At 43.9% G+C, this 26,455-nt stretch overlaps 1 protein-coding gene across 1 annotated transcript in view; it reads right to left on the bottom strand.

Moving 5' to 3' along the window:
* The window catches only part of CDH13 (cadherin 13), a 978,634-nt gene that overhangs the window by 525,484 nt on the left and 426,695 nt on the right, over positions 1–26,455 (bottom strand). The window contains exon 4 of the mRNA XM_065925094.1: positions 12,311–12,427. Coding sequence (XP_065781166.1) covers positions 12,311–12,427 — 117 coding nt within the window. The remainder of the gene's footprint in view (positions 1–12,310; positions 12,428–26,455) is intronic.

The following is a 26,455-nucleotide window of genomic DNA, read 5'->3' as shown; positions in this document are numbered from 1 at the left end:
TGTTAATTGTCTAATTTTACATCTGAGGTGTTGTCCTTGTCACACACCACCCTCTCTCCTGCCTTCAGACACTGGATCATGCTTTTGCCACTGCCTGGAAGATTCTCCTTCCATCTACTTGCCTACTGGTACACATTAGTCAGGAATCCTCTTGGCAATCAATTCTTCTATCTCCTCAGTGTCTCCTCACTCCCATGGTTCTCTATCATGGTGCTTATCTGCCTGGTCATTGGTCTGTGTCTCCTCTGGGACAGATGTTCTTTGAGGGGGAATATATGGGCAGCAGTCAGTGCAACGCTGAACACATACTTGCTCGATAAACATTTCTGAGTGAACGAATGAGTGAAGCCCAATTGTTCAGCACAGGGTGAATATTTGCCTGCCCAAGAGGCCTAAACTGAGGCTTTTCTTCATGTCATCACCTAAATCACCCAAGACAACAGGAGATGCTAGTGTCTCAAATGAAAGACTCACAGATGAAATCGCCTTGCAGGTAGGAGTCTCATGTCCTCCATCTCCCCACTACTGCCTACACAGGCAGGCCAAACCCAGATGCCTGCCAGAGCCCCACCGTAAAGTCTCTCTCCCATAACTCAACTTGGAATGAGTCTTAGTTTCAAGATAGAAAGGGAAATAGATGTGGGTTTTACATTCATCCCCCACTGTCTTCAGAAAACTATCTGTTGGCCTGTTGCTGTCTCCATCCATTTCTGGCTCGATCTTCGTCCCAGCTAGGACTGGAGGGCTGATCATGAAAGCGCCAATCCATTCCCCATGGTGCCTGGGCCTGATTCTATACAGCCCTTATTGACTGACTCGGCTGTGGTCCTGGGGCTGAGAAAAACTAGCAGTGATAATCTCTTAATTACACCAAAGTTGGCCCTTCCTGCTTTCGCTTTGTTCCTCGTGGATCCCTTTGAAGGGGGTTGTCAGCAGACATACTGACCAAAAAAAAAAAAAAAAAAAAACGTGTAGTCTGAAGTGAGAAAGTAACTTTCCTTACAGAGACGGGAGTCCTTTTCTGCTTGTCAACACGTGGTCTACTAAGACATGACCTCTGGCCTCCGCTCAGTGTGCAAACATGCACATCAAATAAACGTCTGTGAGGTTAGCTTCATTTCTCTGCACTTCACAGAGAATTTTATCTCTGCCTTTCTCATTTTCCAGGTAGAACTGGCACAACTGTCAGAGGATTTCTCAGCCTTGGGAAACTGATTTGGAATTTTTGTGCAAAGGAGAAGAGGCATGGAGGAGCTCAAAGAGCACAGATTCAAGGTCTGAGTCCACTTTTAACTGGTTGTGGGAACTTACACAAATTATTTCATGCCCTGAAAGGAGCAGAGTTGTCCAAAAATGACCCCTGGTGCCCACTCTGGACAAGAAACAAGCTAAAGCCTAGGGTGAATGGGTATACCATGTCCCCGAGTGGAGGTTCCACACCAGCACTACTCCCCAGGGAGCCAGGCACCCTCGCCCCATCCAAGGTCACATTCTATGGGCCCCAAGGTCACTGCTATGCTGGAGCCAGCTCTTAACTGCTTCATGAAAGCCAAGTGTTAAATGTCAAATATGCAATAATTTTGCAAGTTGGCAGCTTGCAATTGGCCACTGCAGGGGTATTTACACCAGAGAAATTAGCAAACATTACATACAAGTCATAGAAGTTAGTGCTCCCTTGCCCCAAGAGTCAGTTTACCAGTATACCTCTGCCCCAGGCATCATGTGTGGGAATCTGGAATCTTAGATGACTATAAATATGGGTACCTGCCCTCAGGCTGCCAGATACCCCCGGACGTCTGATTACCTGTCCACTGTCCGACTGAGAAGGGAGAGCTATAGGAACAGAGCGTATCTCTTGGCAAAGCTCTCGGATGTGCTCAGTTGTCTGACCAGTCCTGGCATCACTCTCTGCAGGATAATGGGGAAAGGGGAGCAATGCTTCTCATCTTTGGCTGACCCCCAGCTTTTATGTGTCCACTGCCTCCAAGGGCCTCCCCCTCCCCCCATGCCATGTGCTGCTTTGAAATTCATCTGGAGCTCCAGTGCACGGCAGATGGCAAGGCTGTAGGAGCTCGACTCACACAACGACTCAGTCTGAGCCACAAGTGGACTGTCCTGCACGGTGCTCGGCCTCCATTTCCTCAGTGGTACAATGGGGACATAATATTGGTTTCTGAGAATATGTGTGGTTTCTGCATGTGAGTGCATATGCAAATGGAAAAGACCCATGAAAATGAAACATTCACTTATGTCACTGTGCCGAAATCATTTACGAGTCCTATTCCAGTACTGTCACTCTTTTACCTGTGTTACCTTGAGCAAGTAACTTAATTGCTCTCAATTTCAATTTCCCCATCCAAGAAACGGTTGTTACAAGGCCTGCCCTGGACAACAAGGAGAGTCATGCTTGGCTTAGATCCTGACACTCATTTGATGTTGAAGATTTCTAGCTGAATTTGAAAATTCCTCAACTCTCCTATCTCTAGGGTGATAATTTAAGCTGAAATGCCAGATCCTTTAATGTTCACAAATAAATATAAATTCAGTCTGAGGCCAAATGTACATAACAATAAAGCCCTGGGACGCTTTCACATTGAGAACTGAAAGGGTGATAAACTCAGGGCTAAAAATATTGCTTCCTCTACAGGGTAAGATGCCTTTATTTGCTGGATGTATATCATGGAGGAGATTTTTGCATATATATGTATTTGGCAAACAACCAAAACAACTCAATTATGTTTTACCATTAATTAAACTTTGCAGAAAGAGGGCAACACTTGCTAATAGTGAATATAAGCTTTTATTAGACTTAGTCAAAATAAGTTAGAATTAACTCTGTTCAGTTGTGATCAGTTTTGAGTTTTTTATTTGAGTAGATTTAAAATATCATAGCATATATAAGCAGATGCAGAAATACAGGCACTATCTTTGCTCGCTTTTCCCCCCTCTTTCTCTCTCTCTCTCCCCTATGCCCTTTTACTCTTTCTCTTTCTACACACACATACACACACACACACACAAAATCCATCAGCATCAAATCTATTACAATCTGCTGAGGATGCTTATATGACCTGACATAATGGTTGACTGCCAAGCAATTTATCTGGTAGCCTCTCTGCCACTGTGGAAAATTAAAATTTGTTGGAAACATACAGACTGGTCATATAATGCTCTGTTAGCTCCTTTCTAACAACCAACCAGCTATGATCACTTAAATTAGTAACCAGTGAATACTTTAGTCAACCAGCCATAGACCTGGCTAGAATTCAAATCAAAGAATATTTGAGTCCCTATTATGTGTTAATAGATCATTCACTATTCTTGGTAAATTACAGTTAATGTGAAGATAAAAAAAAAAAATACAAAAGAAACCATACTGTTGCCCAAAATGCATTGTGTCATCTAAGAGGTATAAACAGATGTGTAAAGGAGATCAAAGACAAACTTTCATGGAGGAGACTGTATCAAAAATAGGCTTTAGACCAGCACTGCACAACAGAAATATAACATGCACCATATAAATAAGTTAAAATGTTCTGGTAGACACATTAAAAAAATAAAGAAAAAAAATATGAGGTTAATTTTAATTATACCAATATATCCAAAATAATTTTATTGCAATATGACATCTATATAAGGATTATTAACGAGATATGTTCCATTGTTTCACGTGTGTGTGTGTACTATTTTAAAATTCTACACTTACATTTCAATTTAGACATCATATTTTCAACAAAATACTTTATCTGTATCTAGATTAAAATTTACAAGATAGATTCAATATCTTATAATCACCTATAATGGAAAATAATCTGAAAAAATATGTACATGTAACTGAATCACTTTGCTATACCCCTGAAACTAACACTATATTCTATTAGTAAATCAATTAGGTGTGTGTGTGTACGTGTGTGCTCAGTCGTGTCTGACTCTTTGCAACCCCATGAACTGGAGACTGCCAGGCTCCTCTCTCCATGGAATTTTCCAGGCAAGAGTACTGGAGTGGGTTGTCATTTCCTACTCCAGGGGATCTTCTGACCCAGAGATCAAATCCATGTCTCTTGTGTCTCCTGCTATACTTCATTAAAAAAAAAAAATTACAGTTGAAAAGTTGCATTCACATGAGAAGTTGTTTGAATAACTGGATCAAGTAGTAGTTTTCAAGTTCAAAATAAAATTAATTATATTTTGGAACTTCCCTGGAAGTCCAGTGGTTAAGACTCTGTGCTCCCGATATAGGGGGCACAGGTTCGATCCATGGTCAAAGAGTTAAGATCCCGCATGCCTCATGGTACAGCCAAAAATAAATCAATAAGTGGATATATAAATAAATAAATATGTTAAAATTTAGCGAAGTATAAAAATCCAGTTCATCAATTGCAGCAGCAGCCACACTGCAAGTGCTCAGCACCTGTGGTTAGACGCCATCACGCTGCAGAGTAGACGTGGGACTTCCTGCAGTGGAGCAAGTGTTCCACCGGATGTGTTGCCTCAGAGGGTAAACGGGGTGGCCATAAGGAGTGAGGATGAAGAAGGTGTGTCCCAGGAAGTGAGAAGAGTTCAGTCATGGAAATCTGAAAGGAGTATGTACAGTTGGGGTCTCTGAATGTAGAAATCACTTCTTCAGCTCATCTCACCAAGAAATTTTTAGCACTGAGGTTTTGGACATCTTATATCGCCAATATTAAAATTTCTCTCCTATACAACAAAGCTAGCAGAGGTGATGGAATTCCAGTTGAGCTATTTCAAATCCTAAAAGATAATGCTGTGAAAGTGCTACACTCAATATGCCAGCAAGTATGGAAAACTCAGCAGTGGCCACAGAACTGGAAGAGATCAGTTTTCATTCCAATCCCAAAGAAAGGCAATGCCAAAGAATGCTCAAACTACCACAAAATTGCACTCATCTCATATCCTAGCAAATTAATGCTCAAAATTCTCCAAGCCAGGCTTCAACAGTACGTGAACCATGAACTTCCAGATGTTCAAACTGGATTTAGAAAAGGCAGAGGAGCCAGAGATCAAATTGTCAACATCCGCTGGATCATTGAAAAAGCAAGAGATTTCCAGAAAATCATCTGCTTTATTGACTACACCAAAGCCTTTGAGTATGTGGATCATAACAAAATGTGGAAAATTCTAAAAGAGATGGGATTACCATCTCTGAGAAATCTGCCTCCTGAGAAATCTGTAAACAGGTAAAGAAGCAACAGTTAGAATCGGACATAGAACAACAGACTGGTTCCAAATCGGGAAAGGAGTATGTCAAGGCTGTATATTGTCACCCAGCTTATTTAACTTATATGCAGAGTATATCATACAAAATGCCAGACTGGAAGAAGCCAAGCAGGAATCAAGATTGCTGGGAGAAACATCAATAACTTCAGATATGCAGATGACACCACCCTTATGGCAGAAAGTGAAGAACTAAAGAGCCTCTTGATTAAAATGAAAGAGGAGAATGAGAAAGTTGGCTTAAAACTCAACATTCAGAAAACTAACATCATGGCAACCGGTACCATCACTTCATGGGAATAGATGGGGAAACAATGGAAACAGTGACAGACTTTATTTTTTTTGGACTCCAAAATCACTGCAGATGGTGACTGCAGCCATGAAATTGAAAGATGCGTGCTCCTTGGAAGAAAAGCTATGACCAACCCAAGAAAGCATATTAAAAAGCAGAGACATTACTTTGCCAACAAAGGTCCATCTAGTCAAAGCTATGGTTTTTCCAGTAGTCATGTATGGATGTGAGAGTTGGACTATAAAGAAAGCTGAGCACCGAAGAATTGATGCTTTTGAACTGTGGTGTTGGAGAAGACTCTTGAGAGTCCCTTGGACTGCGAGGAGATCCAACCAGTCCATCCTAAAGGAAATCAGTCTTGAATATTCACTGGAAGGACTGATGATGAAGCTGAAACTCCAATACTCTGGCCACCTGATGCGAAGAACTGACTCATTGGAAAAGACCCTGATGCTGGGAAAGATTGAAGGTGGGAGGGGAAGGGGACAACAGAGGATGAGATGGCTGGATGGCATCACTGGCTTGATGGACATGAGTTTGAGGAAGCTTCGGGAGTTGGTGATGGACAGGGAAGCCTGGTGTGCTGCAGTCCATGGAGTTGCAAAGAGTTGGACAAAACTGAGTGACTGAACTGAACTGATGCAAGAATCAATAAAAACTTTTAGTTACTGAATAAAACTGCTACTTGTTTTAAAATGGGGAAATCAAACAGATGTAAATTTCTGAGACGAGATATTAGTTAGACTTGTACAAGAGATGTGAAATGATGAATTTTAAAAGGCGGGTGGTGATTATACAAAACAAATCAGGCCATAGGATGGAGCAAGGCACCCTAAGTCTGCATGTTAGTGGAAAGATGAGCTGGAGCAGGGCTCAATGAAGACAGATCCAGTTATCAGCAGTCTGGTCCAGCTGCTAGGGATGCAGCTTGGCACCCATGGGTTCTCTAAGTGCTGCAAAGACTATGAAATTGAGTGAAACAAATTCAATTCCAAGACTATAAGACTCCTTAGCACCTTTTTGCACAGGTGGGCATAAGAGAGTACCTGGATGTGGGGGGACTGCTAACCAACCACACATCCAGAACTCTGAGAAATATTTAGAACCTGCTGTAAATTGTCCTCATGTGTGACTTACATTCATGACACAATCAAAGCAGGGTCCTGGTTGAGTGGTTTTCATGATTTGGTCTAATGATCTATGTTGATTCCCTTTATGAAGAGCACATGGTCCCATTACATATTTCTTCCATCATGGGTTAAAGACGTCCTTCTAAAGGCCCATTCTACCAATTTATAGTGGATATAAAAAAAGGATTTTCAGTAAAATGTACTTTCATTGGTTTTGATGAAAAGGGTTTGTGATGAAAGTAGAATCTCTAATAAGCATTTCATAAATGACTTGTCTTTCAAACTTAATATAAAACAGAATAAAATACGTCTCCCAAAGAACTCCTTGCTGCCTCACAGATTTAAAGTCCCCTGCTCTCAATCAATCGGGCCCAAGAACTCAAAAATCTCTAGAGACGCAATCAAATATTTATCAGGGAAAATTGGTAAAACTGAGAACTTATTTATGGCCCAAATTTTGAAACAGTCACACATTGAAGGGGGAGGGAAAAAAAGCATATGTTGGGAACTACATATTTCTCTCCAGGTCATAATACTCTCAGATTCTCCTTGCTGTCTAGACTTCAAAAATGGGAAGGGACTCACAGGCTTGAGAAAGTACATTCACAACCAGGATTTTTACCCTTTTCCCCCCACAAACATTGGGAGTTATGATGGAAAATAAGCCTCCAAATTTTAATAATTTAGCTAAATTATCAATTAATTAATGATTTGGCAGAAATAGATAAAATGTGCATATTTCAAAACTTTGCCTAATACTTAGAGCTGTCTGCATACCCTTTCTGTAAATACAGTGCTACACTGCACAGCCTCCAGCTGTGAAAGATCTGCCACAGGGGCTAGTTTGCTGCAGCACCTTACTTTCATTATTACCCTTTAGTGTATGGATCTTCTTTCTTTAAAGAAATTCAGACCGTGATTAAAATATGACAAAAAAGAAAATAAAGAGACATATATTTGGTCTCCATTCATTCTCTTGAATTGTAAGACCCAGTACTTTTGTGTCAATATGCCAGCTCTTGTTCCTTTTGTAATAACTTATATTTAGTTAAACTTAATGTTTCCCAACACTATAGTATGACATTTCCAAACACACAGGAAAGTTGAAAGATGTTCACAGTAATCAACTGTGCTCATCGCCTAGAGTCTACCATTAACATTTTCCTATACTTGCTTTGTCATATATCTATCCATTGACCCACCCCTCTAATCATCTTATTTTCTGGTACATTGCAAGGAATTAAGGTTAGTTTTAATGATATTTTAAAGAAAGTAATTCTCAGCAAGGATATGATTGCACTGAGTAGCCGTGAGCCCACTGGTTAAGAGCATAGACTGTGAATTGTCCAAGAGCTGGCACAAAGCCTGCCTTTGCTATTAGGTGTGGGACTGTGGACAGGTCATCCTTCAAGGTGCCAAATGAGCAAGCTCTAGGAGTTGGTGATGGACAGGGAAGCCTGACATGCTGCTGTCCACAGGGTCGCACAGAGTCGGACACGGCTGAGTGACTGAACTGACTGAATCTCGGACAGGTCACAGCATACTCAGAGCCTCGTTTGGCACCTTAGAGGATGACCGTCATGGTTTTTTTTTTTTTTTTTTTTTTTAATGAAAATTCAACACAATAGATGAAAAGTGATTACACTCTACTGTGACAAAGAATTTGTGATGACTTTTTTCTACTCATCTCTAATCCTGTGAGATCAAGGACTCTGTTTCCTTTGCCATTACATTAGCAGCCTTGTGCACAGTGCCTTGTGAATAGCAGATGTGGAATATATCCTTGTTGATATGAATTGGGTTGAATTTCAGATGTTTTCCCTCCTAGTACGTAGCAAGTACTTATTAGTGGAGAGGGGCAAGTGCAGTGGCTTCAAAGGCATGGGGCATAAGAAAGTTGAGAAATGAGCTGGAAGCAGGGGATGAGACCAAGAGAGAAAACCTAGCCTGCAGAGCAGAAGTGTTTATGGCAAGTTCAGTGATGGAGCAGAATTCATCAGTGCCCAGTCCCAGCCCCTTGGACTTCACCTTGGATCCTACCTGTTCAGTGCACACCGGCAGACTGCGATGCCTAAAGGCTCTCCTCCAGGTTTCAGAAGCCCACTGACTGTGCACACTTCACGGGGCATGGCAGAGGTGCTGAGGGAGTCACCCCTCTGGGAGCAGCCCTCAGCCAGACTGATAGGGTTGGGACAGATACCCATCTCCCTCCCTCACAGACAGGATGACCCGGAGAGTGTGCTTTACGTGGTTTCCTAGCCTTTCTCCGCGGGACTCCAGTCCAGTCCACCATAGCGGCAACAGGCCTCTCAGCTGGCTGCTGTCAGCTGCCTGCTCTCCCTCACCAGCTTCACTCCTTCATTCCCTTATCTATACTGCTGCTGTTGTTGTTGTTTAGTCGCTCAGTCATGTCTGACTCTTGCAACCCCAAGGACTGTAGCCCGCCAGGTTCCTCTGTCCATGGGATTTCCCAGGCAAGAATACCAGGATGGGTCGCCATTTATTTCTCCAGGGGACCTTCCCAGCCCAGGGATCAAACCCATGTTTCCTGCTTGGCAGGTGGATTCTCTTACCACGGAGCCCCCTGGGAGGTCCTTACCGTTACTGGTACACAAAAGACTTGTATTTGAATTCCTGTCCGAGGGAGCCCAGAGTAATACAACTCTCTTTATACTTTATGCCCACATTCTACACTAAAATCTGATTTATAGTATTTATAAAGTAAGAGCTGCCTGACTTGCAGAGTTTGGGTGGATGGGAGCGGTGATGTGTGGAGGCCAGAGCCTAGCCTCTCCTGTCTCCTTTCCCTTCTCCCAGCCTGCCCAGTACTTGTGAAGACTCCCACACCCTCCCACAGCTCCACAGAGCCTTGCTCATCAACTGTTGGTGGAACTGATTAGGATATAATACAAGATATAAAGAAAAGAATAAGAGGAATGAATAAAAACAAGCAGACACAGAGAGGAAAATATGTTCCTTCAAAGGCCTAAGAAGCATGGACAAATACATAATTTTTGCAAGGCAGTGCAGTTATTGTGTAAAAGCCATCTGGAGGCTTGGGAGGCTTTCACACCATTACGATGTTACTAGACTCCGGCACTTGGAAAAGCTGTTGTTTGTAGAGAATCCAGGTTGAAAGCCCACGTGGGCAGAAACATAGGGACTGAGGAGAGATGTCTTTGGCTAGGAAAACAAATAGTGTTTTGAGGCTGTAATAAGTAAGAAATCATGCAGAAGAATGTCCTTAGCTGCATATTTATTGATCTCAAAGAAAGGGTCTTGTGAAAACTCTCTAAATATACTCAGGAGGATGAATGTATGGGGTTGAAGGAAGCTTTAGGATGACCGCAAAAAATTTATTGTCTAAAGCTGGACAGGTTTAAGGGGATAGGTGGTGTTAGTAATAATTGTGCCAGAACAACCAAGTTTCAGAAAACTGAGATGTGAAAATTCACCCTTGTAAACTATTTAATGCTATAATAAACTAACTGAAATTCCACTACTGAAAGTATTACAGTGTAGTGGTAGGCAGAGGAGGAGAAAGTATTTTAGATTGGACCTCCATAAACTTGAGTGTGCATAACTGAATCACTTGGAAGGTAAGAAAAAACAGGTTTCTGGCTCCATCCCAAGAGTTTCTGGTTCCATGGTGCTGTGGTGGGATGGGAGAAAAGGTATGTCGAGCAAGCAGCCAGGTGATGCTGTGCTGTGGTCCACAGCTCTTAAAGGAGGGCTGGTTTAGCCTTCAAGAGCTATGGGCCAGCAGCACCAGCCTCATCTGGCTGCTTGCTCGATGTGGCTTCTCTCCCATCCCACCACAACACGGGTTGAAAATACTTAGTATACATGAAGAAAACCTACAGGACAAGGATGAAACTTGTGTCTCAAACTATCTTGGGGCAGAAACTTGCAGATTTGAGGACTCTGGCCTGTTGACTTCAGGGAAATCTCACAAAGGCCACCATAGAGGCTTGCGTTGCCCAAAGGGTCAGCACTCACCAGCCCTATCACTGCCCACTTGCAACAGCTCTGCTTCCCCTTGCATCATATCCTGGAAACCTGGGAAGATTTTGCTTAAAGAAAGATATATTTGGCACAGTGGTAGTGTAAATCATAAGCACGGTTATTATCAGGATATTGAATTATTCACACTTCTAGTTTACAATAGAAATAGATTTCTAATAACTTAAGCCACCCCAAACTCTTGCGTAGGTCACTATGAAACCTTCCTCTTGGCTGTTTCTCTGTGTCCACTCCTCCCTACATCCTGCTCCCACAGATCATTCCGAACAAGGCAGCCAGAGGGAGCAAAATATACAGACGCACACACACCTGGAAGAGTTTCCAGTGGTTTCCGGCTGCATGCACAATGAAAACCTACTCGTGACCATAGTCTCCAAGGCCCACATGACAGGCCAACTTCTCTGACTTCAACTTGTATCACTCTTCTCCTTGATTACTACATTGCAGTTAACCAAACATATCTGCTCCTCAGATACACCTCATTCTTTCCCACCTCCATATTGTTTCTATTCAACAAATAGATAAACAATCCAATAGCACCAGCCACTCAGATCATCCACTCGACTAATCACCACTGTTCCAATTCCAAGGTCCCTGAAAAATATGAACAGTTAAAATTCGATTCTCCATGTCGGTTTTTCTGAGGGGACAGAATGTGTTGACCAGGCAGCATCAGTATTTCTGGCTATTTAGCAGTAAATATTTCTTCATGGAAAAGTGGTTGCTCTGATTCATTCAATGATGCTTACTAGATCTGATTCAGTTCAGTTCAGTCGCTCGGTCATGTCCCACTCTGTGCGACCCCATGAACCGCAGCACTGCAGGCCTCCCTGTCCATCACCAACTCCCGGAGTCCACCCAAACCTATGTCCATTGAGTCAGTGATGCCATCCAACCATCTCATTCTCTGTCATCCCCTTCTCCTCCTGCCTCAATCTTTCCCAGCATCAGGGGCTTTTCCAATGAGTCAGCTCTTTGCGTCAGGCGGCCAAAGTGTTGGAGTTTCAGCTTCACCATCAGTCCTTCCAATGAATATTCAGGACTGATTTCCTTTAGGATGGACTAGTTGGATCTCCTTGCAGTCCAAGGGACTCTCAAGAGTCTTCTCCAACACCACAGTTCAAAAGCATCAATTTTTCTGTGCTCAGCTTTCTTTATAATTATAACTAGATCTGGTTAGTGTGGTTTAATTGCTTTGATATGATTTTGTTTTTAGAGAGCTGCCCCAAGGGTGTTCCTAGACCTACACATTTGAAAACTAGAATCTAAATTAAATGACACATATCATCATACTGCTATACTAAGGGGATTTATCTGGCTGATGGCCTGGACATTGTATACAAAAGCAGTGAGTCTATTCCTTAACCAATGACACCCTCATGTCACAACTATTGCATCTTTATCTACCATGTTGATCTCCAAATCACGACATTCAAAGGTGTTACTTTTTTAAAAAATCCCTTTTTCATGACCTTTTGACATTCTTTTCTTGGCAAAACCCTTTGGCCTCTGACCATAGAGGAACTGAGGCCAACTCCTGGGGTTGCTAAGCCAGCCAGAGTCAGCTTGCCTCATGTATGCTCATCTCATAATAACAACATGCTTTGGCATTTGTCTTTGTCTGACTTACCTTGCCAACATCTCTCGGGAAAGGTTGTCTCTGATTCTCTGGAATTAAAATGGGAGATACCACAATGGACCTCTTTTGTCTTGGGACAGGAGAAGTTCTTGCAAATTTAAATATATCCTAAAAGAGAAAAAACAAATCAATTGACTAAAATCCCCCAAGGAGAAGATGTATCAGTCTGCTCTGAGATATGGCTTCTTTGTTGTGAAAGCATACAGCTGTTTGGACATTGTTAATTTTATTCTATCAAACCTCATTAGCGTTAGCAAGTACATCATTAGAATTATACTAAAGCTGACATTGTGATTCACAATGACTATCATTAAGCTATTTAATCCCATCTTCTGAATCATTCTGTTCACAATGTCAGTCTTGATTTACACATCCTTCAGTGCTGTGTATTCCCGTTCTTAACCTGCCAAGTGAGGCGATTACTTGCTTGGTCACTAACCCACAGAACTCTTGCTGGATACAAAAGTGACTCTCCTCATAGTCAACTGTGTGGTCCTCACATTCACAATTGAAAAGGGATGAAGAGCAATCTCAATGTTCAAACTGTGTCCAGCATTATGGAGAATCTTAGTCAATGTTCTTTCAAAGGCCATTTGTTTTGATTAGTAGGTCTACTGCTGGAACTCATGTCCCACACAGTATGTCCCAAATTTCAATCATTGGAACAACACTGTGAGAATCTCTCATCTATCTGTAATTCACCTTTTAAATTAAATAAAATGGCTGCAAAAAAGGAACCTGTGTCATTATTTTAAATACACTACTAGTATGGCTTCACATAAAAAATAGGAAAACATAAAAATAAACATTGAGACCAATGTGTTATAAAATTTGAACTGGAAACTTAGGTGGTTGTAAAGTTCCCTCTTATTGAAAGAGAGATAAGAAAAGGCTGCTACTGCTGCTTCTAAGCCGCTGCAGTCGTGTCCGACTCTGTGCAACCCCATAGACGGCAGCCCACCAGACTCCGCCCTCCCTGGGATTCTCCAGGCAAGAACACTGGAGTGGGTTGCTATTTCCTTCTCCAGTGCATGAAAGTGAAAAGTGAAAGTGAAAGGCTAGACGGGTGTTAAAAGGTTATCATTAACAGCAAGCATCTGAGTTAGTACCAAAAGTAAGCACCTCAAACTTCAGATAATAGGTTCCTATGAAAATCATGTAGCAAATGATATTTAAATACCATCACTGACCCATGCTCCATAAAATGTGTGTGCACCTATATGTATATATTATATGACAGTGATATATATACACATAAGTATATACACACACACACATATTTGTAATAGTTGTAAAGGAAACTCTATGTAAGAAAAGTCAAATAGGAAACAAGACCAGAAGAGGCTATGAAAGCTTCTATAAAGTCTTTATCTTGATTTTGTTTGGAGTATGCTGCTGCTGCTGCTAAGTCACTTCAGTCGTGTCCGACTCTGTGTGACCCATAGACAGCAGCCCACCAGGCTCCTCTGTCCCTGGGATTCTCCAGGCAAGAACAGTGGAGTGGGTTGACATTTCCTCTCCAATGCATGAAAGTGAAAAGTGAAAGTGAAGTCACTCCATCTTGTCCGATTCCCAGCAACCACATGGACTGCAGCCTACCAGGCTCCTCTGTCCATGGGATTTTCCAGGCAAGAGTACTGGAGTGGTGCCACTGCCTTCCCCATGCTTGGAGTATAAACCGATGTTCTTATAGGAAGTAATCAGGCAGTATTTATTTATCAAGAACCTTACAAATGTACATATCCCCTCACTGTATACTCTACATACTCTATCTACAGTCTATAATTTCACTCCTAGGAATACATCCAAATGCTAAATTCAAAAGAGGAAAAATAAAAAACTGAAAGCAGGAAGATATTTAGTGAGACATTTATAAAGAGCAAAAGTGGCAAACCTCTTGAATGCTCAGTTTCAGGATAGGTTAAATTTGAGCCCATCAGCAGGAGACACTCCTAGGTGGTCACGATAAGGCAGTTGTGAAGACATGTTCTAACCATTGTGATCATCATTTGATTGCCTCCACAATCACAACCGCAAACTACTCTCATAACAACAGTCCATTAAACATGTGTTGGACCATGTGCTAGCATTTTACATGTGACTTTGCTGATATTTGTAATAAATTTCCCAAGTAACTCTTAGTTCTCCTTAACCAATGAGGAATGTCATGTTCCGAGAGGTTATATAAATTGCCCCAATTCACCTAGCCAGCAGACAGACTATGTAAGTAACATGTGTAGGAAAGTATATCTACCATATAGGTTGCCCTCTAATTTATATAAGCTATACTGAACATAGAAGAATAACATTCAAAACCTCAGTGAATAAATCCAAATAAAAGACTGCTTGATTTCTAAGATGATCAAAGACTTAATTCAAGCAAAGACAGAAAACTGGGGCATGCATACATAAAAGACAGCAAAAAGAGTCAGAAGGGTTAAAACAACAAAAACCTAACTGATACACCAACTAAATAAATAAATAAGTAATCCAACCCAACCATGCAGAAAACAGCAGAGGGAGAGAGAGAGAATGGGACACTGAAAAGATAATGAAAAACAAACTGGATTGTATTCATAAAACATTGATATATAACATCTATAAAGATTCTGTTGGCTTATTAGGGAATAGGAAAAGAACAGAAAACATGTAAAATAATGCAAAATATGTGCAATATATGACTCTTATTTACAATAAAAAATCTTGAGGTTCTTATGAAAGAAAGCCTAGGAAAGCACTTGGAAAAGATTTAAAGTCCTATGCAAATATAGGGGATTAGTGATTCTGCTCTATAATAGAGCAAACTAAGTTTCCATTATGACGATATGTGAAAATGTATCTAAAGTAATGAAAAGCATACTCACTGTCAGCAACAAACCTTCCCCTGTTTACCATAAAGAACTCATTTTTGTTTGTGAGTCTGTGAATGGTGGTACTTTTGCCCTGCTGGGTGACCAGAGTGGTCAGGTTCCCACATCTGGTGTCCTTCCAGCTCACCAGCTACTGAAGCCTGCAGCTGCCAGTTCATCTCCTCAACTCTCACATCCTGGAAGCTTGGTAGTAATAACGGTGTGAACCCCTGGGCCTAAAGTGCCTTTGAAGAGAAGCAGGAGGCTGAGTCTCAGGTTAGGAAACAGCTTCTGGAAGGGAGGGGGTTGGGAATGGACCCCCTGATTACAGAGAAGCCTCCATATGCGCTGGACTCTCTGAGCCCACTGTGGTATGCAGAGCATCCTTCTTCTTCCAACTCTTAATTTATTTGCCTTACAATGGCAGGGACTGCAACAGCAACAAAATAAAACTGGTCCATGACTGTGGTTTCACCTCTGCATTTGTGATTTATGGATATATCTATCTGTCTTTGTAATTTATGCATATATCTATTAACTGTATGTTGTCGACAAATGTTCACCTTTGGTCAGGTCTGTGCTAATGAGTTTGTCTATGTGCTCTGAAGGCAAGTGATTCTCTGTGACTGGGACCATGGAGGAGCCATAGCATCTGATTTGACTGACAATCAAAATACCATAGGCATATCTAGGCTCACATGTGTGTGTTGTATTTGTCAATCCATTGTGTGAAGCCTTTGAATGCACCATGATGTGACCATAACCTCAAGGAAAGACAAGATAGCAGCAGTGAAGTTTAAAAGTATGTGACTAATTCAAGAGATGTTTACAGAAGAAGACAGAAGTGTGGGAAAGAAGAGAACGCTAGGGTAAAGAAGAGGCTGTTGTAACTCCCTGTCTTCTGGTGTTGCCATTACCAAGTGAAGAGTAGACCACTGCCCGCTATATCAGGAAACAAAGGATCTAGCCAGCGTATTACAGTCCCCTGGATGGAACAGCATGAGTAAAACTCAGGGCGAGAAAACACAGGACACTGGCCCCCAACGGCCGAGGTGCATTTCAAAGGAACGATTTCAGTGAGCCCATTTCTATGCATATTCTCATACATAGAAAAGCACTAAATTCCTTAACTCGAGATGTCTACTTTTCTTTTATTAACAGCAACCTTTTGTTCTAGCTATCTGGTGCTATTGCAAAGACTCCTCTATATCTTGGCTTCCCTCCGAACAGTTTTCTCAGCCTTTACATGAGATGCTGTCTCCTGGGCTTGAAGTCCTAAGAATTATCCACCATATAAAGCATACCTCTCCACTTTTAGGTTGTGCCTCTTTTTTTATGTCAGCCGACACAAGACAGAGGATAAAGAGGAAAAAGGCAGTTCTGGGCACAGATGCTGGGTGCTGGTGACTTGTTGACTTTGAGGGTATCCAACATAGATTCCTAGAGGCTGTATAAACATCAGTGGTTGCATTCAGGAGGGAAGGATGAACGAGGACCAGAAAAGTCACAGTCACCCACGAACGAGAGTGGTTAGATGTGAAGGAGGAGCTGACACTCTCCAGATCATGTGGAGAGGGGAAAGGGAGAGACTCAATCATCCAGCGGGTCTCTAAAAGGCCAGCACCGGCCACAGAAAGGCTAGGTGGAAAAAGAGGGAGTGCACGGCCGTGTTACACAATGCAGACCTCCTCTCCAGCAGGCTGAACGCTGTAAGAGGGCTGCTGGGTTTGACGATGAGCAGGTAACTGGTGACTTTAGGAAGCGCATCTTTTAACAGTGTTAAACAGGGTCCAGTGTCAGAGGAGGCAAGGATTGTGGCATTGATGGAAAGGAAAGAAATGGGAAGAAGTTGGCCAGTACAAGGGGAGGCCGGGACGGGGGCTGGACTGAGAGGTGGGGTGAGAGAAAGGCAGCCACAGCATCCGGTGAATGGAGACGCACAGCCGAGCTGACCCCAAGGGGAGGGCAAGCCCGAGGGAGGAGGGGAGCAAGTGGATCAGGAGCGTGAGAGGCTAAGGGGGGTTCTCATCTGTAAAGGAGGAAGACGCGCCCGTGTTCTTGGCTATCAGAATGAAATAAGAAACGGCACATGGTGGTGGCCTGCACTCTCTAAAGAACAACAGTGTGAAGGATGGTCTTATTCATGCTGGACTGTGCAGGTGAGGAAACGGAGAGAGGCGCTCAGTGCCTCTTTGGTGTGAGTAAGTCAGCTGTGAGTGGCCTGGTGCCAGATCTTAAAGAGACACTTGCAGACTGGAAAGTCTTCCAGATTGCCAGAACAAGAGGAACACGCACACTGACATCAAAGTTCTCTCTCCCCAAACACAAACACTCATGCACATGGGCACATGTTCACACACATTCAGAATCCATCAGACATCGTCACACACACACACACACACACACACACACACACACACAGGGCGTGCAAAGGAAAGTGAGAGATTAGCCATGTGCCTCCCATGGGACCCAATCTACAGCCCCGCAGTCGGTGACCAACGGTCTGTTGGGTCTTTGAGCCTGGAACGGCCGGAGGCCCACAGCAGCCTCGTCCAATTTTGCGTAAGTCAAAGGGGCAGGACTGTGTCCTCGGGGAGGCTCGCTCATGCTACCTTCTATTACAGGGGATTGTCACCCTGACATAAACATTCCTTGTCTTCCATGGGCTGACCCAGGCCCACGTCTTTCCATTGTAGGGCGTTGGAGTTTACAATCTCATTTACTTCCCTCCCTACTTCTCGATCTCGGGAGAAACTGGCAGTGCGTTAAAAGCAAGTTTCATGCTACCTGGGGGCATCACATCACACAGTCCTAAAGAGCACCTTGGAAATAAAGGGGAGGTCCCCACAACTGTGAGGGACAGGGGAGGGGTCGAGGGACAAAGGGGAGGGTAGAGGCCAAGGGAAGAAGGAAGGCAGGAAGGTTGAAGATTTAACAAGGGGAGGAAGAGTAGATTTATATTCATTCATTTCTTCAAAAACTCTCTATGGCTCTCTTCCTTCCTGGCATCTGGGATAGTGCAGCGCAGGAGAGAGAGAAGTCCCCTGCCCTCATGCACTTGAATTCTGGAGGCAGGAAACTGACAGTGAACACAGTCCAGGGGAACAGACAGGGAGAGGGGCTGACTGTGTGCAGAGGAGTGGAGTGGAAGGGCCCGCCGGGGAGGTGGCCTTGCAGGATGAAGGAGGGAAGATGCCACATGGGCACAGGGACTGTCGGCAGCAGGAACAGACCCTGGCACTTGTGAGCTGCAGGGGCGCAGCCCGCATGGCCTGGGAGAGCAGGGGAGACCGGCCGAGGAGCTGGTAAAGGGAAGCCGGATCCCGGATGGCCAGCTGCGCCGACAGTTGAGAGGACTGAGACTCTGCATGCTACCTTCTACCTTCATTAACTTCTGCATGAAACGTGAGTCATGGGAAGGTGTTTTTATTTGTTTATGTGGGAGGGACGTAAGCTGAAGAATGACATGAGCCCACTTACAATTAAAATACACACATATTTCATGCTGGCTGCTATGTGAGGAATAGGTTTTAAGGAATAAGTAAATATTTGTTGAGTTTCTTCCTTTTTCCAACCCTGCCTTCACAGGGCACTGAAATTCTCCCTAAAATGCAAATCTGAGGTTTAATTTGGGGAAAAGAGAGTCAAGGTCAACTCTCCCTGACTGGAATCCCTCTACCTCCTTCCTCCCCACAATGTGTTTAATGTATTAATATTATCTGGGTACGATTTATGTACCTTTACAGTCACCCATCATAAGGGTGCAATGCAATGATTATCAGGAAGTGTACAGAGTTGTGCAATCATCACAAACTAATTTTAGAACATTTCCATCAGCCTCATCCCATATGCTCACTCACTCCCCTGTTCTACGCCCGCCCCAGCCGCTGGCAACCATGACTCTACTTCCTGTTGAATACATTTGCCTTCTCAGGACATTTCATAAAAGGGAATCACGGTGTGTTTTCACGGACTCCATTTCCATTTCATAACTGCTGTGAAGATCAGCAGGAAGGGACGCCGTTTTTGGTTAAGTCCTATGTAGAGCCCACTCCCTGGCCTCCGGCTGGGAGCACGCCCACATGCACCCAGACTCCCCGCTGGCCCCAGGCTGGCTGAGCCTCCCTGGAACTTTGGCCATCACTCCTCAGCTCATCTCCTCCCGCCGCCCCTCCCGCTGCCCTCACCTCTGTGTGGATGCAGACAACCGTCCCCAGTGAACCTTCTCCACACGGATCTGAGTCACAAGGTTTGTCACCAGGGAACCCGCCCAGGACACCATCAAGACAAGCTGTCCAGAGCGGAGACTAACTGGGCTGGTGCTCCAGATGCGACAGGAACAGACTGGCGCTGAGCTGAGGGCACCGTGCTCCGTGTTTCGGCTGTCACTGCTCCCTCCCACACACCCAGCTGAAGGCTGAAACGTCTTCCATGAGCCATTCCAAGAAAGCAGTGTCATCTGAGAGACATGGCCCTGCTTTCTTCACACTGAACCCAGGCCAGACAGCAGCTTGGGTCTGTCTTGCTACCTGTCAGAGGGCCTTCATGGGCCAGCACCCCGAGGGGCAGGAAGTGGCCCTGGGACATGTGTCCCCGCCCCCTCCCTCTACCCTCCCAGTTCCTGTCTCAGCATTTAGGTTATAAATGAGAGGGAAAAAGAGCAACAACTTTGTAAAGAAGCCACAGGCCACTGCCTTTGTTCTCTCTCCTACTTGGTAAATTTTGGGCAAAACGATGTGCTAGGAGAAGCTATTTTAACAGGGCAAAGCATTGCAGAAGCTGGAAGCAGCGCTCTGACTGAAGCAGGGGTGGAGGAGGGGCAGCACCAGCAGACTTGGGTGTCAGCACCGCCCGAGGGTGGACAGTTCTGTGATCCTGAAGAGAAGGTCAGATGTGCTTCTGGGGCAGCGAGGACCCTTTACTGGTTTCATACTTTGGGTCTGAATTCTGTGTCTGGTTGAAGGGTCCCGAGAATGATTCTTTTGAAGAGTTCGAAGCTTGGGTTTTGGACACAAGTCTGAAGGTCACAGCCTGTTTCTTTCTTTCTAATCCTAAGATATGCTTGGCATCTTGGCAAACTCCGTGAGTCTGCCAAAGGAAACACTACCACTGAGTGAATAGCTGCCGTGTGCCAGCACTGTCCTTGGCACACTGTGACATTACCTCATTCAATCCATTAACAACTTGCAGGTAGAAGCACCATGCCTAGTTTCCTGAGGTTCAAAGACACAAGAGACTCTAAATTCTCTGAGGGCTTGAGTGAGAGACAGGAACCCAGGCCTGGCCTCTGTGACCCCAGAGCCTGCCTGGTCCAAGCAGGATGTTACTCACCTCCCCAGGGCTGTGCCTGAAGAGAGTTCCTTACTCAATCAGAACTGGAGAATCACAACCCTAACCTTTGCAGAGGATGGGCAGCAAATCTCAATCAGCCTCAGGATAAAAGGGGCACGCTCTACCTGTGCTGCAGGGGGACAGTTTAATTGTCTGCAAATTTCTGCAAATGAATGGGGCAGCAGAAATCAATCTCCAATTTATTCCATTCTGGCGGCTGATCTCATTGTGCTGAGAGGAGGAGGGTTCTATGTTTCTCAGTTCACATTTCATATGCAATCAAACACAGGATTCAGCCAGCTTTCTGTACCTAGGGTGAAATTTAAAGTCGCTGTATTACCTCCTGGTGCTGAAGTTTGCCTACTTAAAGGAGGGACAGACCGCAAATACCAAACTTTCAGCAGGAAATTTAGGAGGTTGGAGGGCTAACACACTAAGTTTGTGTCGTTTCCAGCTATCTCTTTCCCTGATATTCTTGAGGCCAAGTATCAGCTGAACTGAGTCATCTGTTGCAGGTTTATAGGACAGTTATGCTAACAATAAAATGTGGTGACATAGAAATTGTCCATTAGTTTGCAAGTGTTATGGAGCTAATTCTAAAGCTGGGGTGGGATGGGGAGGCGATGGCTGGTGGGTTCCTAGGGTAGAGTGAAGCCAACCTGCTATTGTAAATTATGCCACCACACCTACTTGTCAAGGCCTGCTAGTGGTACAGCTGAGAGAAACGGATGCAGACCTGCTTTTCTGATACCACCAGTGATATCAGAAACAATTTCTCCAGTAGTGTCACTATCAGGGACTTTGAGGATGGCTGATCCCCAAACAAGAAACCTCACAATGAGAAGTCTACGGCAAAGCAGCTGAATGATTAGCACCAAGGAAGTAATAAGTTCCCAATAAACATGCTCCTTTGTCCATGGAATTCTCCAGGCCAGAATACTGGAGTGGGTAGCCATTCCCTTTTCCAGCAGATCTTCCCAATCCAGGAATCAATCAGGGGTCTCCTGCATTGCAGGCAGATTCTTTACCAGCTGAGCTACCAGGGAAGCTCCAAGAAAATTGCATGTGACGTATATTATCATGTGTGAAACAGATCGCCAGTCAATGTTCCATGCATGAGGCAGGGTGCTCAGGGGCAGTGCACTGGGATGACCCAGAGGGATGGGATGGGGAGGGAGGTGGGAGGGGGGTTTAGGATGGGGAACACGTACAACCATGGCTGATTCATGTCAATGTATGGCAAAACACACTACAATATTGTAAAGTAATTAGCCTTCAATTAAAATAAATAAATTAATAAAAAAATAAAATAATAATTTTAAAAAAGGACAGGGAAAAAAAAAAAAATTAAATTCAACCGCTGCAGGGCAGGGGGTGGGGTGGGGATGCATGTGACAGTTGTTTCTGTTAAGTATTCTTAGGGTAGAAAAGAAATAGCTTTGGTCAAAGCAATCAATAGAGGAAAAGAAGGTTTTGCCAGAGGAGTTTGCAATTAGAGTGGTGACTCCAGAAGTTCTCTGTCCAGCAGTCAATAGATCTTTCAGAAAGTCCTCCTTCCTCTCACTGATGCCACTGTTTGCTTCCCTTTGTGAAAGGACGAAGGCCTCCCTTTCACAAAGGGAGGCTGGGAGGGCCCGCAGGTTTGGCTCCCAGTGATACCTCCAGCTTTAGGGGCCCTCAGTGTCCTCCTGGTTCTGCTTCTGCCACTCTGGCTGCCTCAGCATCCTCGGGTGCAAATGCCTACTTCAGGGCTTTTCCTTAATGTTGCCCCTTGTCATCTCTTCTGTCTCCTGCCTGGATGGCCCTTCCCTTTCATCCACCCATCAGCTCGAGCACCCCTTCCAGGCTTCTTCAGTCTCTTCTGCTGCAGGGGTTCCTGGCAGTCTGCCCTCTAATTCCAGAGCCCACCGCTCAGCATTCTGACCAATCACACAACCATTCAGGGTTTATTACCATCTGCTTCTGCACAGACCAACAGCTCCATGGGGTCAGGCAACACAGCTTTCTCGTTTGCTGCTGTGGCACCTGGTTCCCAGCACAAGGCCGGGCATAGAGGAGGAGTCCAAAAGTATTTTTAAAGTATTTATTAAATAAAAGAACTATTAAATTAATATAGGGCTACTATAAGAATTAGGACAATCCAGGGAATGGGCTCGGCGAAGTGCCTTGTTCAGAGTATTTCTGCACAGTTGTGTCTGACAAATGCATGCGTACGATGTCTATGATTCTGCACTGACCTCTTCCTCCACAGAGACACAGCTTCTACAGCAAGACAATGGCCACACTCTGTTTGGGTTCTTTCATCCTAGGGTGTTCCGTGTTTTGGGCATTAAGTGAATCTATGGAATCTTTTTAGAACATTCACCCTTAGGACCACCCAGTATAAGACTATCGCTTTCCGGAAGAAATGAGTTAAGCTGAGACCTGAAGGCCAAGTGGGGTTCGAACCTCCAGGGAAACAAGGAAGAGAGAGAGTTCCAGGCCAGGGGGACAGCAGGCGAAAGGGCACAGGGGCAGAACATGGCCAGGGACCAGAAGGGCGGGAACAGGGAGAGTGCAGCTTAAGAAAAGGCTGGAAGGAGAGGAGAGGCAAGACCTCTTCCACCTACACAGGACTGTTCTGAATCCTGAGGGCCAGGAGAAGACCCTGAATGGTTTTAAGCAAAATTCTGGGATCTGATCTTGCCCCTGACCTTGCTCTGTCAAAGCTGAGGGGTCACCCCTACAGACCCCATTTTTTAAAATAAACTTTCCTTTCTGCTAGTTGTTATTCTTCTTTGAAAAGTTGAACTTAGAAGTAAAACACAAGTAAAACAACTCCCCCCACAGACATATTCTATCACTTACTCTAAAGCACCAATTTCCCCATGATAGAACCACTAGTTAAACAAAATAATAATAATAATAAACAAAAGAAAATGCTTGGGATGAAAATTTGCCAAATCATGCTTCCAAGACGAAATTGCCTCCGAAATATTTCATGAATCTAGCAGAAGCAGAAACAACACAAATCAGGACTTGCTGGTTTCACTGGAGGTGAAAAATGTTTTAAACATATTTAGATTCTTTAGACAGAGGTCCATTCAACCACGTGTGATGGTGATGGGATTATAATGGATACAATTTTCCTCTATCTGCTCTGGCACTGATAAAATATTCATGTTAAAGAGCTACTTCTGAACACCTGGAGGCATCTTGCAGAGTGTTACAGATGGGCTTGTTTTTGTAATACACATATGTAGTCCAGCCTCAACAGCTGTATGCATCTGAGTATGTACTCTAGATGCATGAGCACGTAGTCCAGATCCCATGCGTTCTGGTCAGCATGAGCTCATAAATGTGTGACTGGTGTTCAAAGGAAATGCCTGTTAGAAAACCCACATGTGGAAAAACAGGGCTTTCAGTTCAGTGCATACGTATCAGGTGTTTGTCGTGTGCTTTTTGGGTGGAAGTTTCACAGTTGACGCTATGTGGCTAGCCTGTGGGCACCTCAGACTCAACCTGTCTTAAGCCAAATTGAGTGCTGGCCTTCCACCCACTCCTGCCCAAACCTGCAAGGTTTCCTGTCTCTCTCTTCTCAGCTGCTGAAGGGCTAGAGGCTTGGTCCTGTGGACGGTTTACTTGTTTCTATCACACTGCACTCCCGAGTGGTTGCCGACTCCTACAGATTCCACCAGGGGGACTTTCCCTGCACGCTATCCCTTCCTTCTCAGGAACCACCTTCCCTGAACCTTGATCATCACGTTTCACCTGCTCTACTGTAGCCCACCTGCAGGTTCTTCATGACCCACCCTTCCCTCTTATACAGAAGCCCACTGGAGAGTAGATTCACAGCAACCAGGACCTCAACACTCAGTCTGGGCTCCCTGGGAGCAGACACTGAGGCAAGAATGAGAACAACTAGCATTTTTAATATATTTGTATATATTCCAAAGTTTCTACAATGAAGCTTTTCTATTTATAATCAGAAAAAAAGCCAATTTATTTACTCATAAGCCTGTATCAGACAAACAGAAATACTATTCTGAATATATACTATGCAGAACAGTATTTCTGTCTGTCTGATACAGGCTTGTGAGTAAATGAATACTTCCTTCCTAATTTTAATATACTTTTTGCTCAAGTTGAAATTTGTGTGGACAATTTTGTATCTTGCTTTTTGAACCGAATGATAAATAACAAGCTTTCTTCCCTCCCATGTAGCAAATTCTATAAACATCATTTGGTGGCTGCACAGTACATCATGTGGATGCATCAGCCCATATTTAACCATTCCCCTGGTGACCAATATGCCCATACATTTAGGTTCTTCCAGCTCTGTTATTAAAATGCAAATAAAATATCACTGTATGTAAAGTTTCCTTTGCTTACTTGTTTGTTTTTCTCTAAGAAGGATTACTTTAAATGTACTAGCAAAACTGGGAGTACTAAGTCAAAATTTATGAACACTTTAACCTCCAGTCACCACTGGAAACAGATTTGATCCTGTCAAGGCTGGGCATCCCCATAAGGTTCCAACACACCTCTCTGGCTGCAACTCCTATCACTCCAATCCAAAACCATACTCCTTTTGCCCAAACGTGCCACCCTCTCTCGTGACTTTACGCCTTCATCTGTCCTGTGTTCCTCTAACCTGGTTATTTTTCCTTCACTCACCTCTAGTCTTGTCTACCTGTGGGAGAACACACACACACATACATACACACACACACACACACACACACACACACACACCCCATAACAGATGTCTATTATATACTATGCGTGTCATGCTCCAGTCCAGGGTCCACAGTGGTTTATGGATCGCTTCTATCAACTCTGGCTTTCTTCTGCCAGGTCACACTTGAACACAAACGCATGCTTCAATTTTTAAGCTTTAATAAAGGTTATTTAATAACTATCTGTTTGTGTAACGAAAGCCATCAAATAGCAGATGGCAAGCCCATCTCTTTTCTTCTTTTTCCAAGGGAGATTTTGAGTTTTCCACTCCTTAAGGCAACCTCAGAGAAATACCTTTCACTTTTTACTTAACACCTGATGCATTTAACTATTAGATTGAAAGCGACATCCGCTCTCCCCGCCACCCACCACCCCCCTGCCCCCGACAGCCAAATTGCCTCATTAGCTGGCAGAAGGCAGCGCTGGCTGTGGCTGGCACAGCCACCCTGCAATGAGGCTTGACCTCGCAGGTGCCCAGCTCAAGGAGAGACTGGATGATGACGGATGTCACTGGGTTGTTCTAGGATGGACACAGAGGAGAACGCTGTATGACTTTATCAGGTATAAAACTAAGTGCTTCTTTGCTTTTTAAAAACAGCTTCTCAGGTAAAATTTTATAGTGATCCAGAGAAAATGACAGGGACAGAGTGAAGGGAAAAAGTAGGTGATTAAATAGTTAATCCCACTAGGGGATTATAAGTATAAAAAATATGAGAGACCCCTGTACATTAATGATTACTCAAGAAAGCAGGCTTGCTTAGCAACAAAAGCAGGCAACAGAAGCACAGGACATGCTCCAAAACAATAAAACAATGGTGGCCTGAGACCCACATCCTCTCCAGCGAGTTTAGTTAAGTTAATGATCCCAGGACATGCTCTCTGCACATAAAAAACAGTAATCTGTGGACCCAGCTTGACCATGTAGGGACAAGGAAACACTCCTGCCCGACCTGGAGGAGGAGCTGATGATGGAAATGTGACCTTTAAGAAAGCTGTCTTCAAGAAAGACAAAGCAGTTCTCCCCCTTCCCACGTTTTTGTTGATTATAGAACTGCAACCCAGTAAGTTCTTGGGCACAGCACAGTACTTCTTACCCACCCACTTGTAAGCCTCGTAAGCATCCTATTAAATCACTTCTTATCTATCACTCTGCCTCTCACTGAATTCTCTTCTGCATTGAGACATAAAGGACTATGGTACTGCAACTCTTTGGAGACCCTGAAACAACACCTAATAG

Source organism: Muntiacus reevesi, chromosome 2 (assembly GCF_963930625.1).
Source record: "Muntiacus reevesi chromosome 2, mMunRee1.1, whole genome shotgun sequence".
Taxonomy (NCBI): domain Eukaryota; kingdom Metazoa; phylum Chordata; class Mammalia; order Artiodactyla; family Cervidae; genus Muntiacus; species Muntiacus reevesi.
Note: the sequence above shows the minus strand (reverse complement) of the source record. Positions and strands in the feature narration are given on the sequence as shown.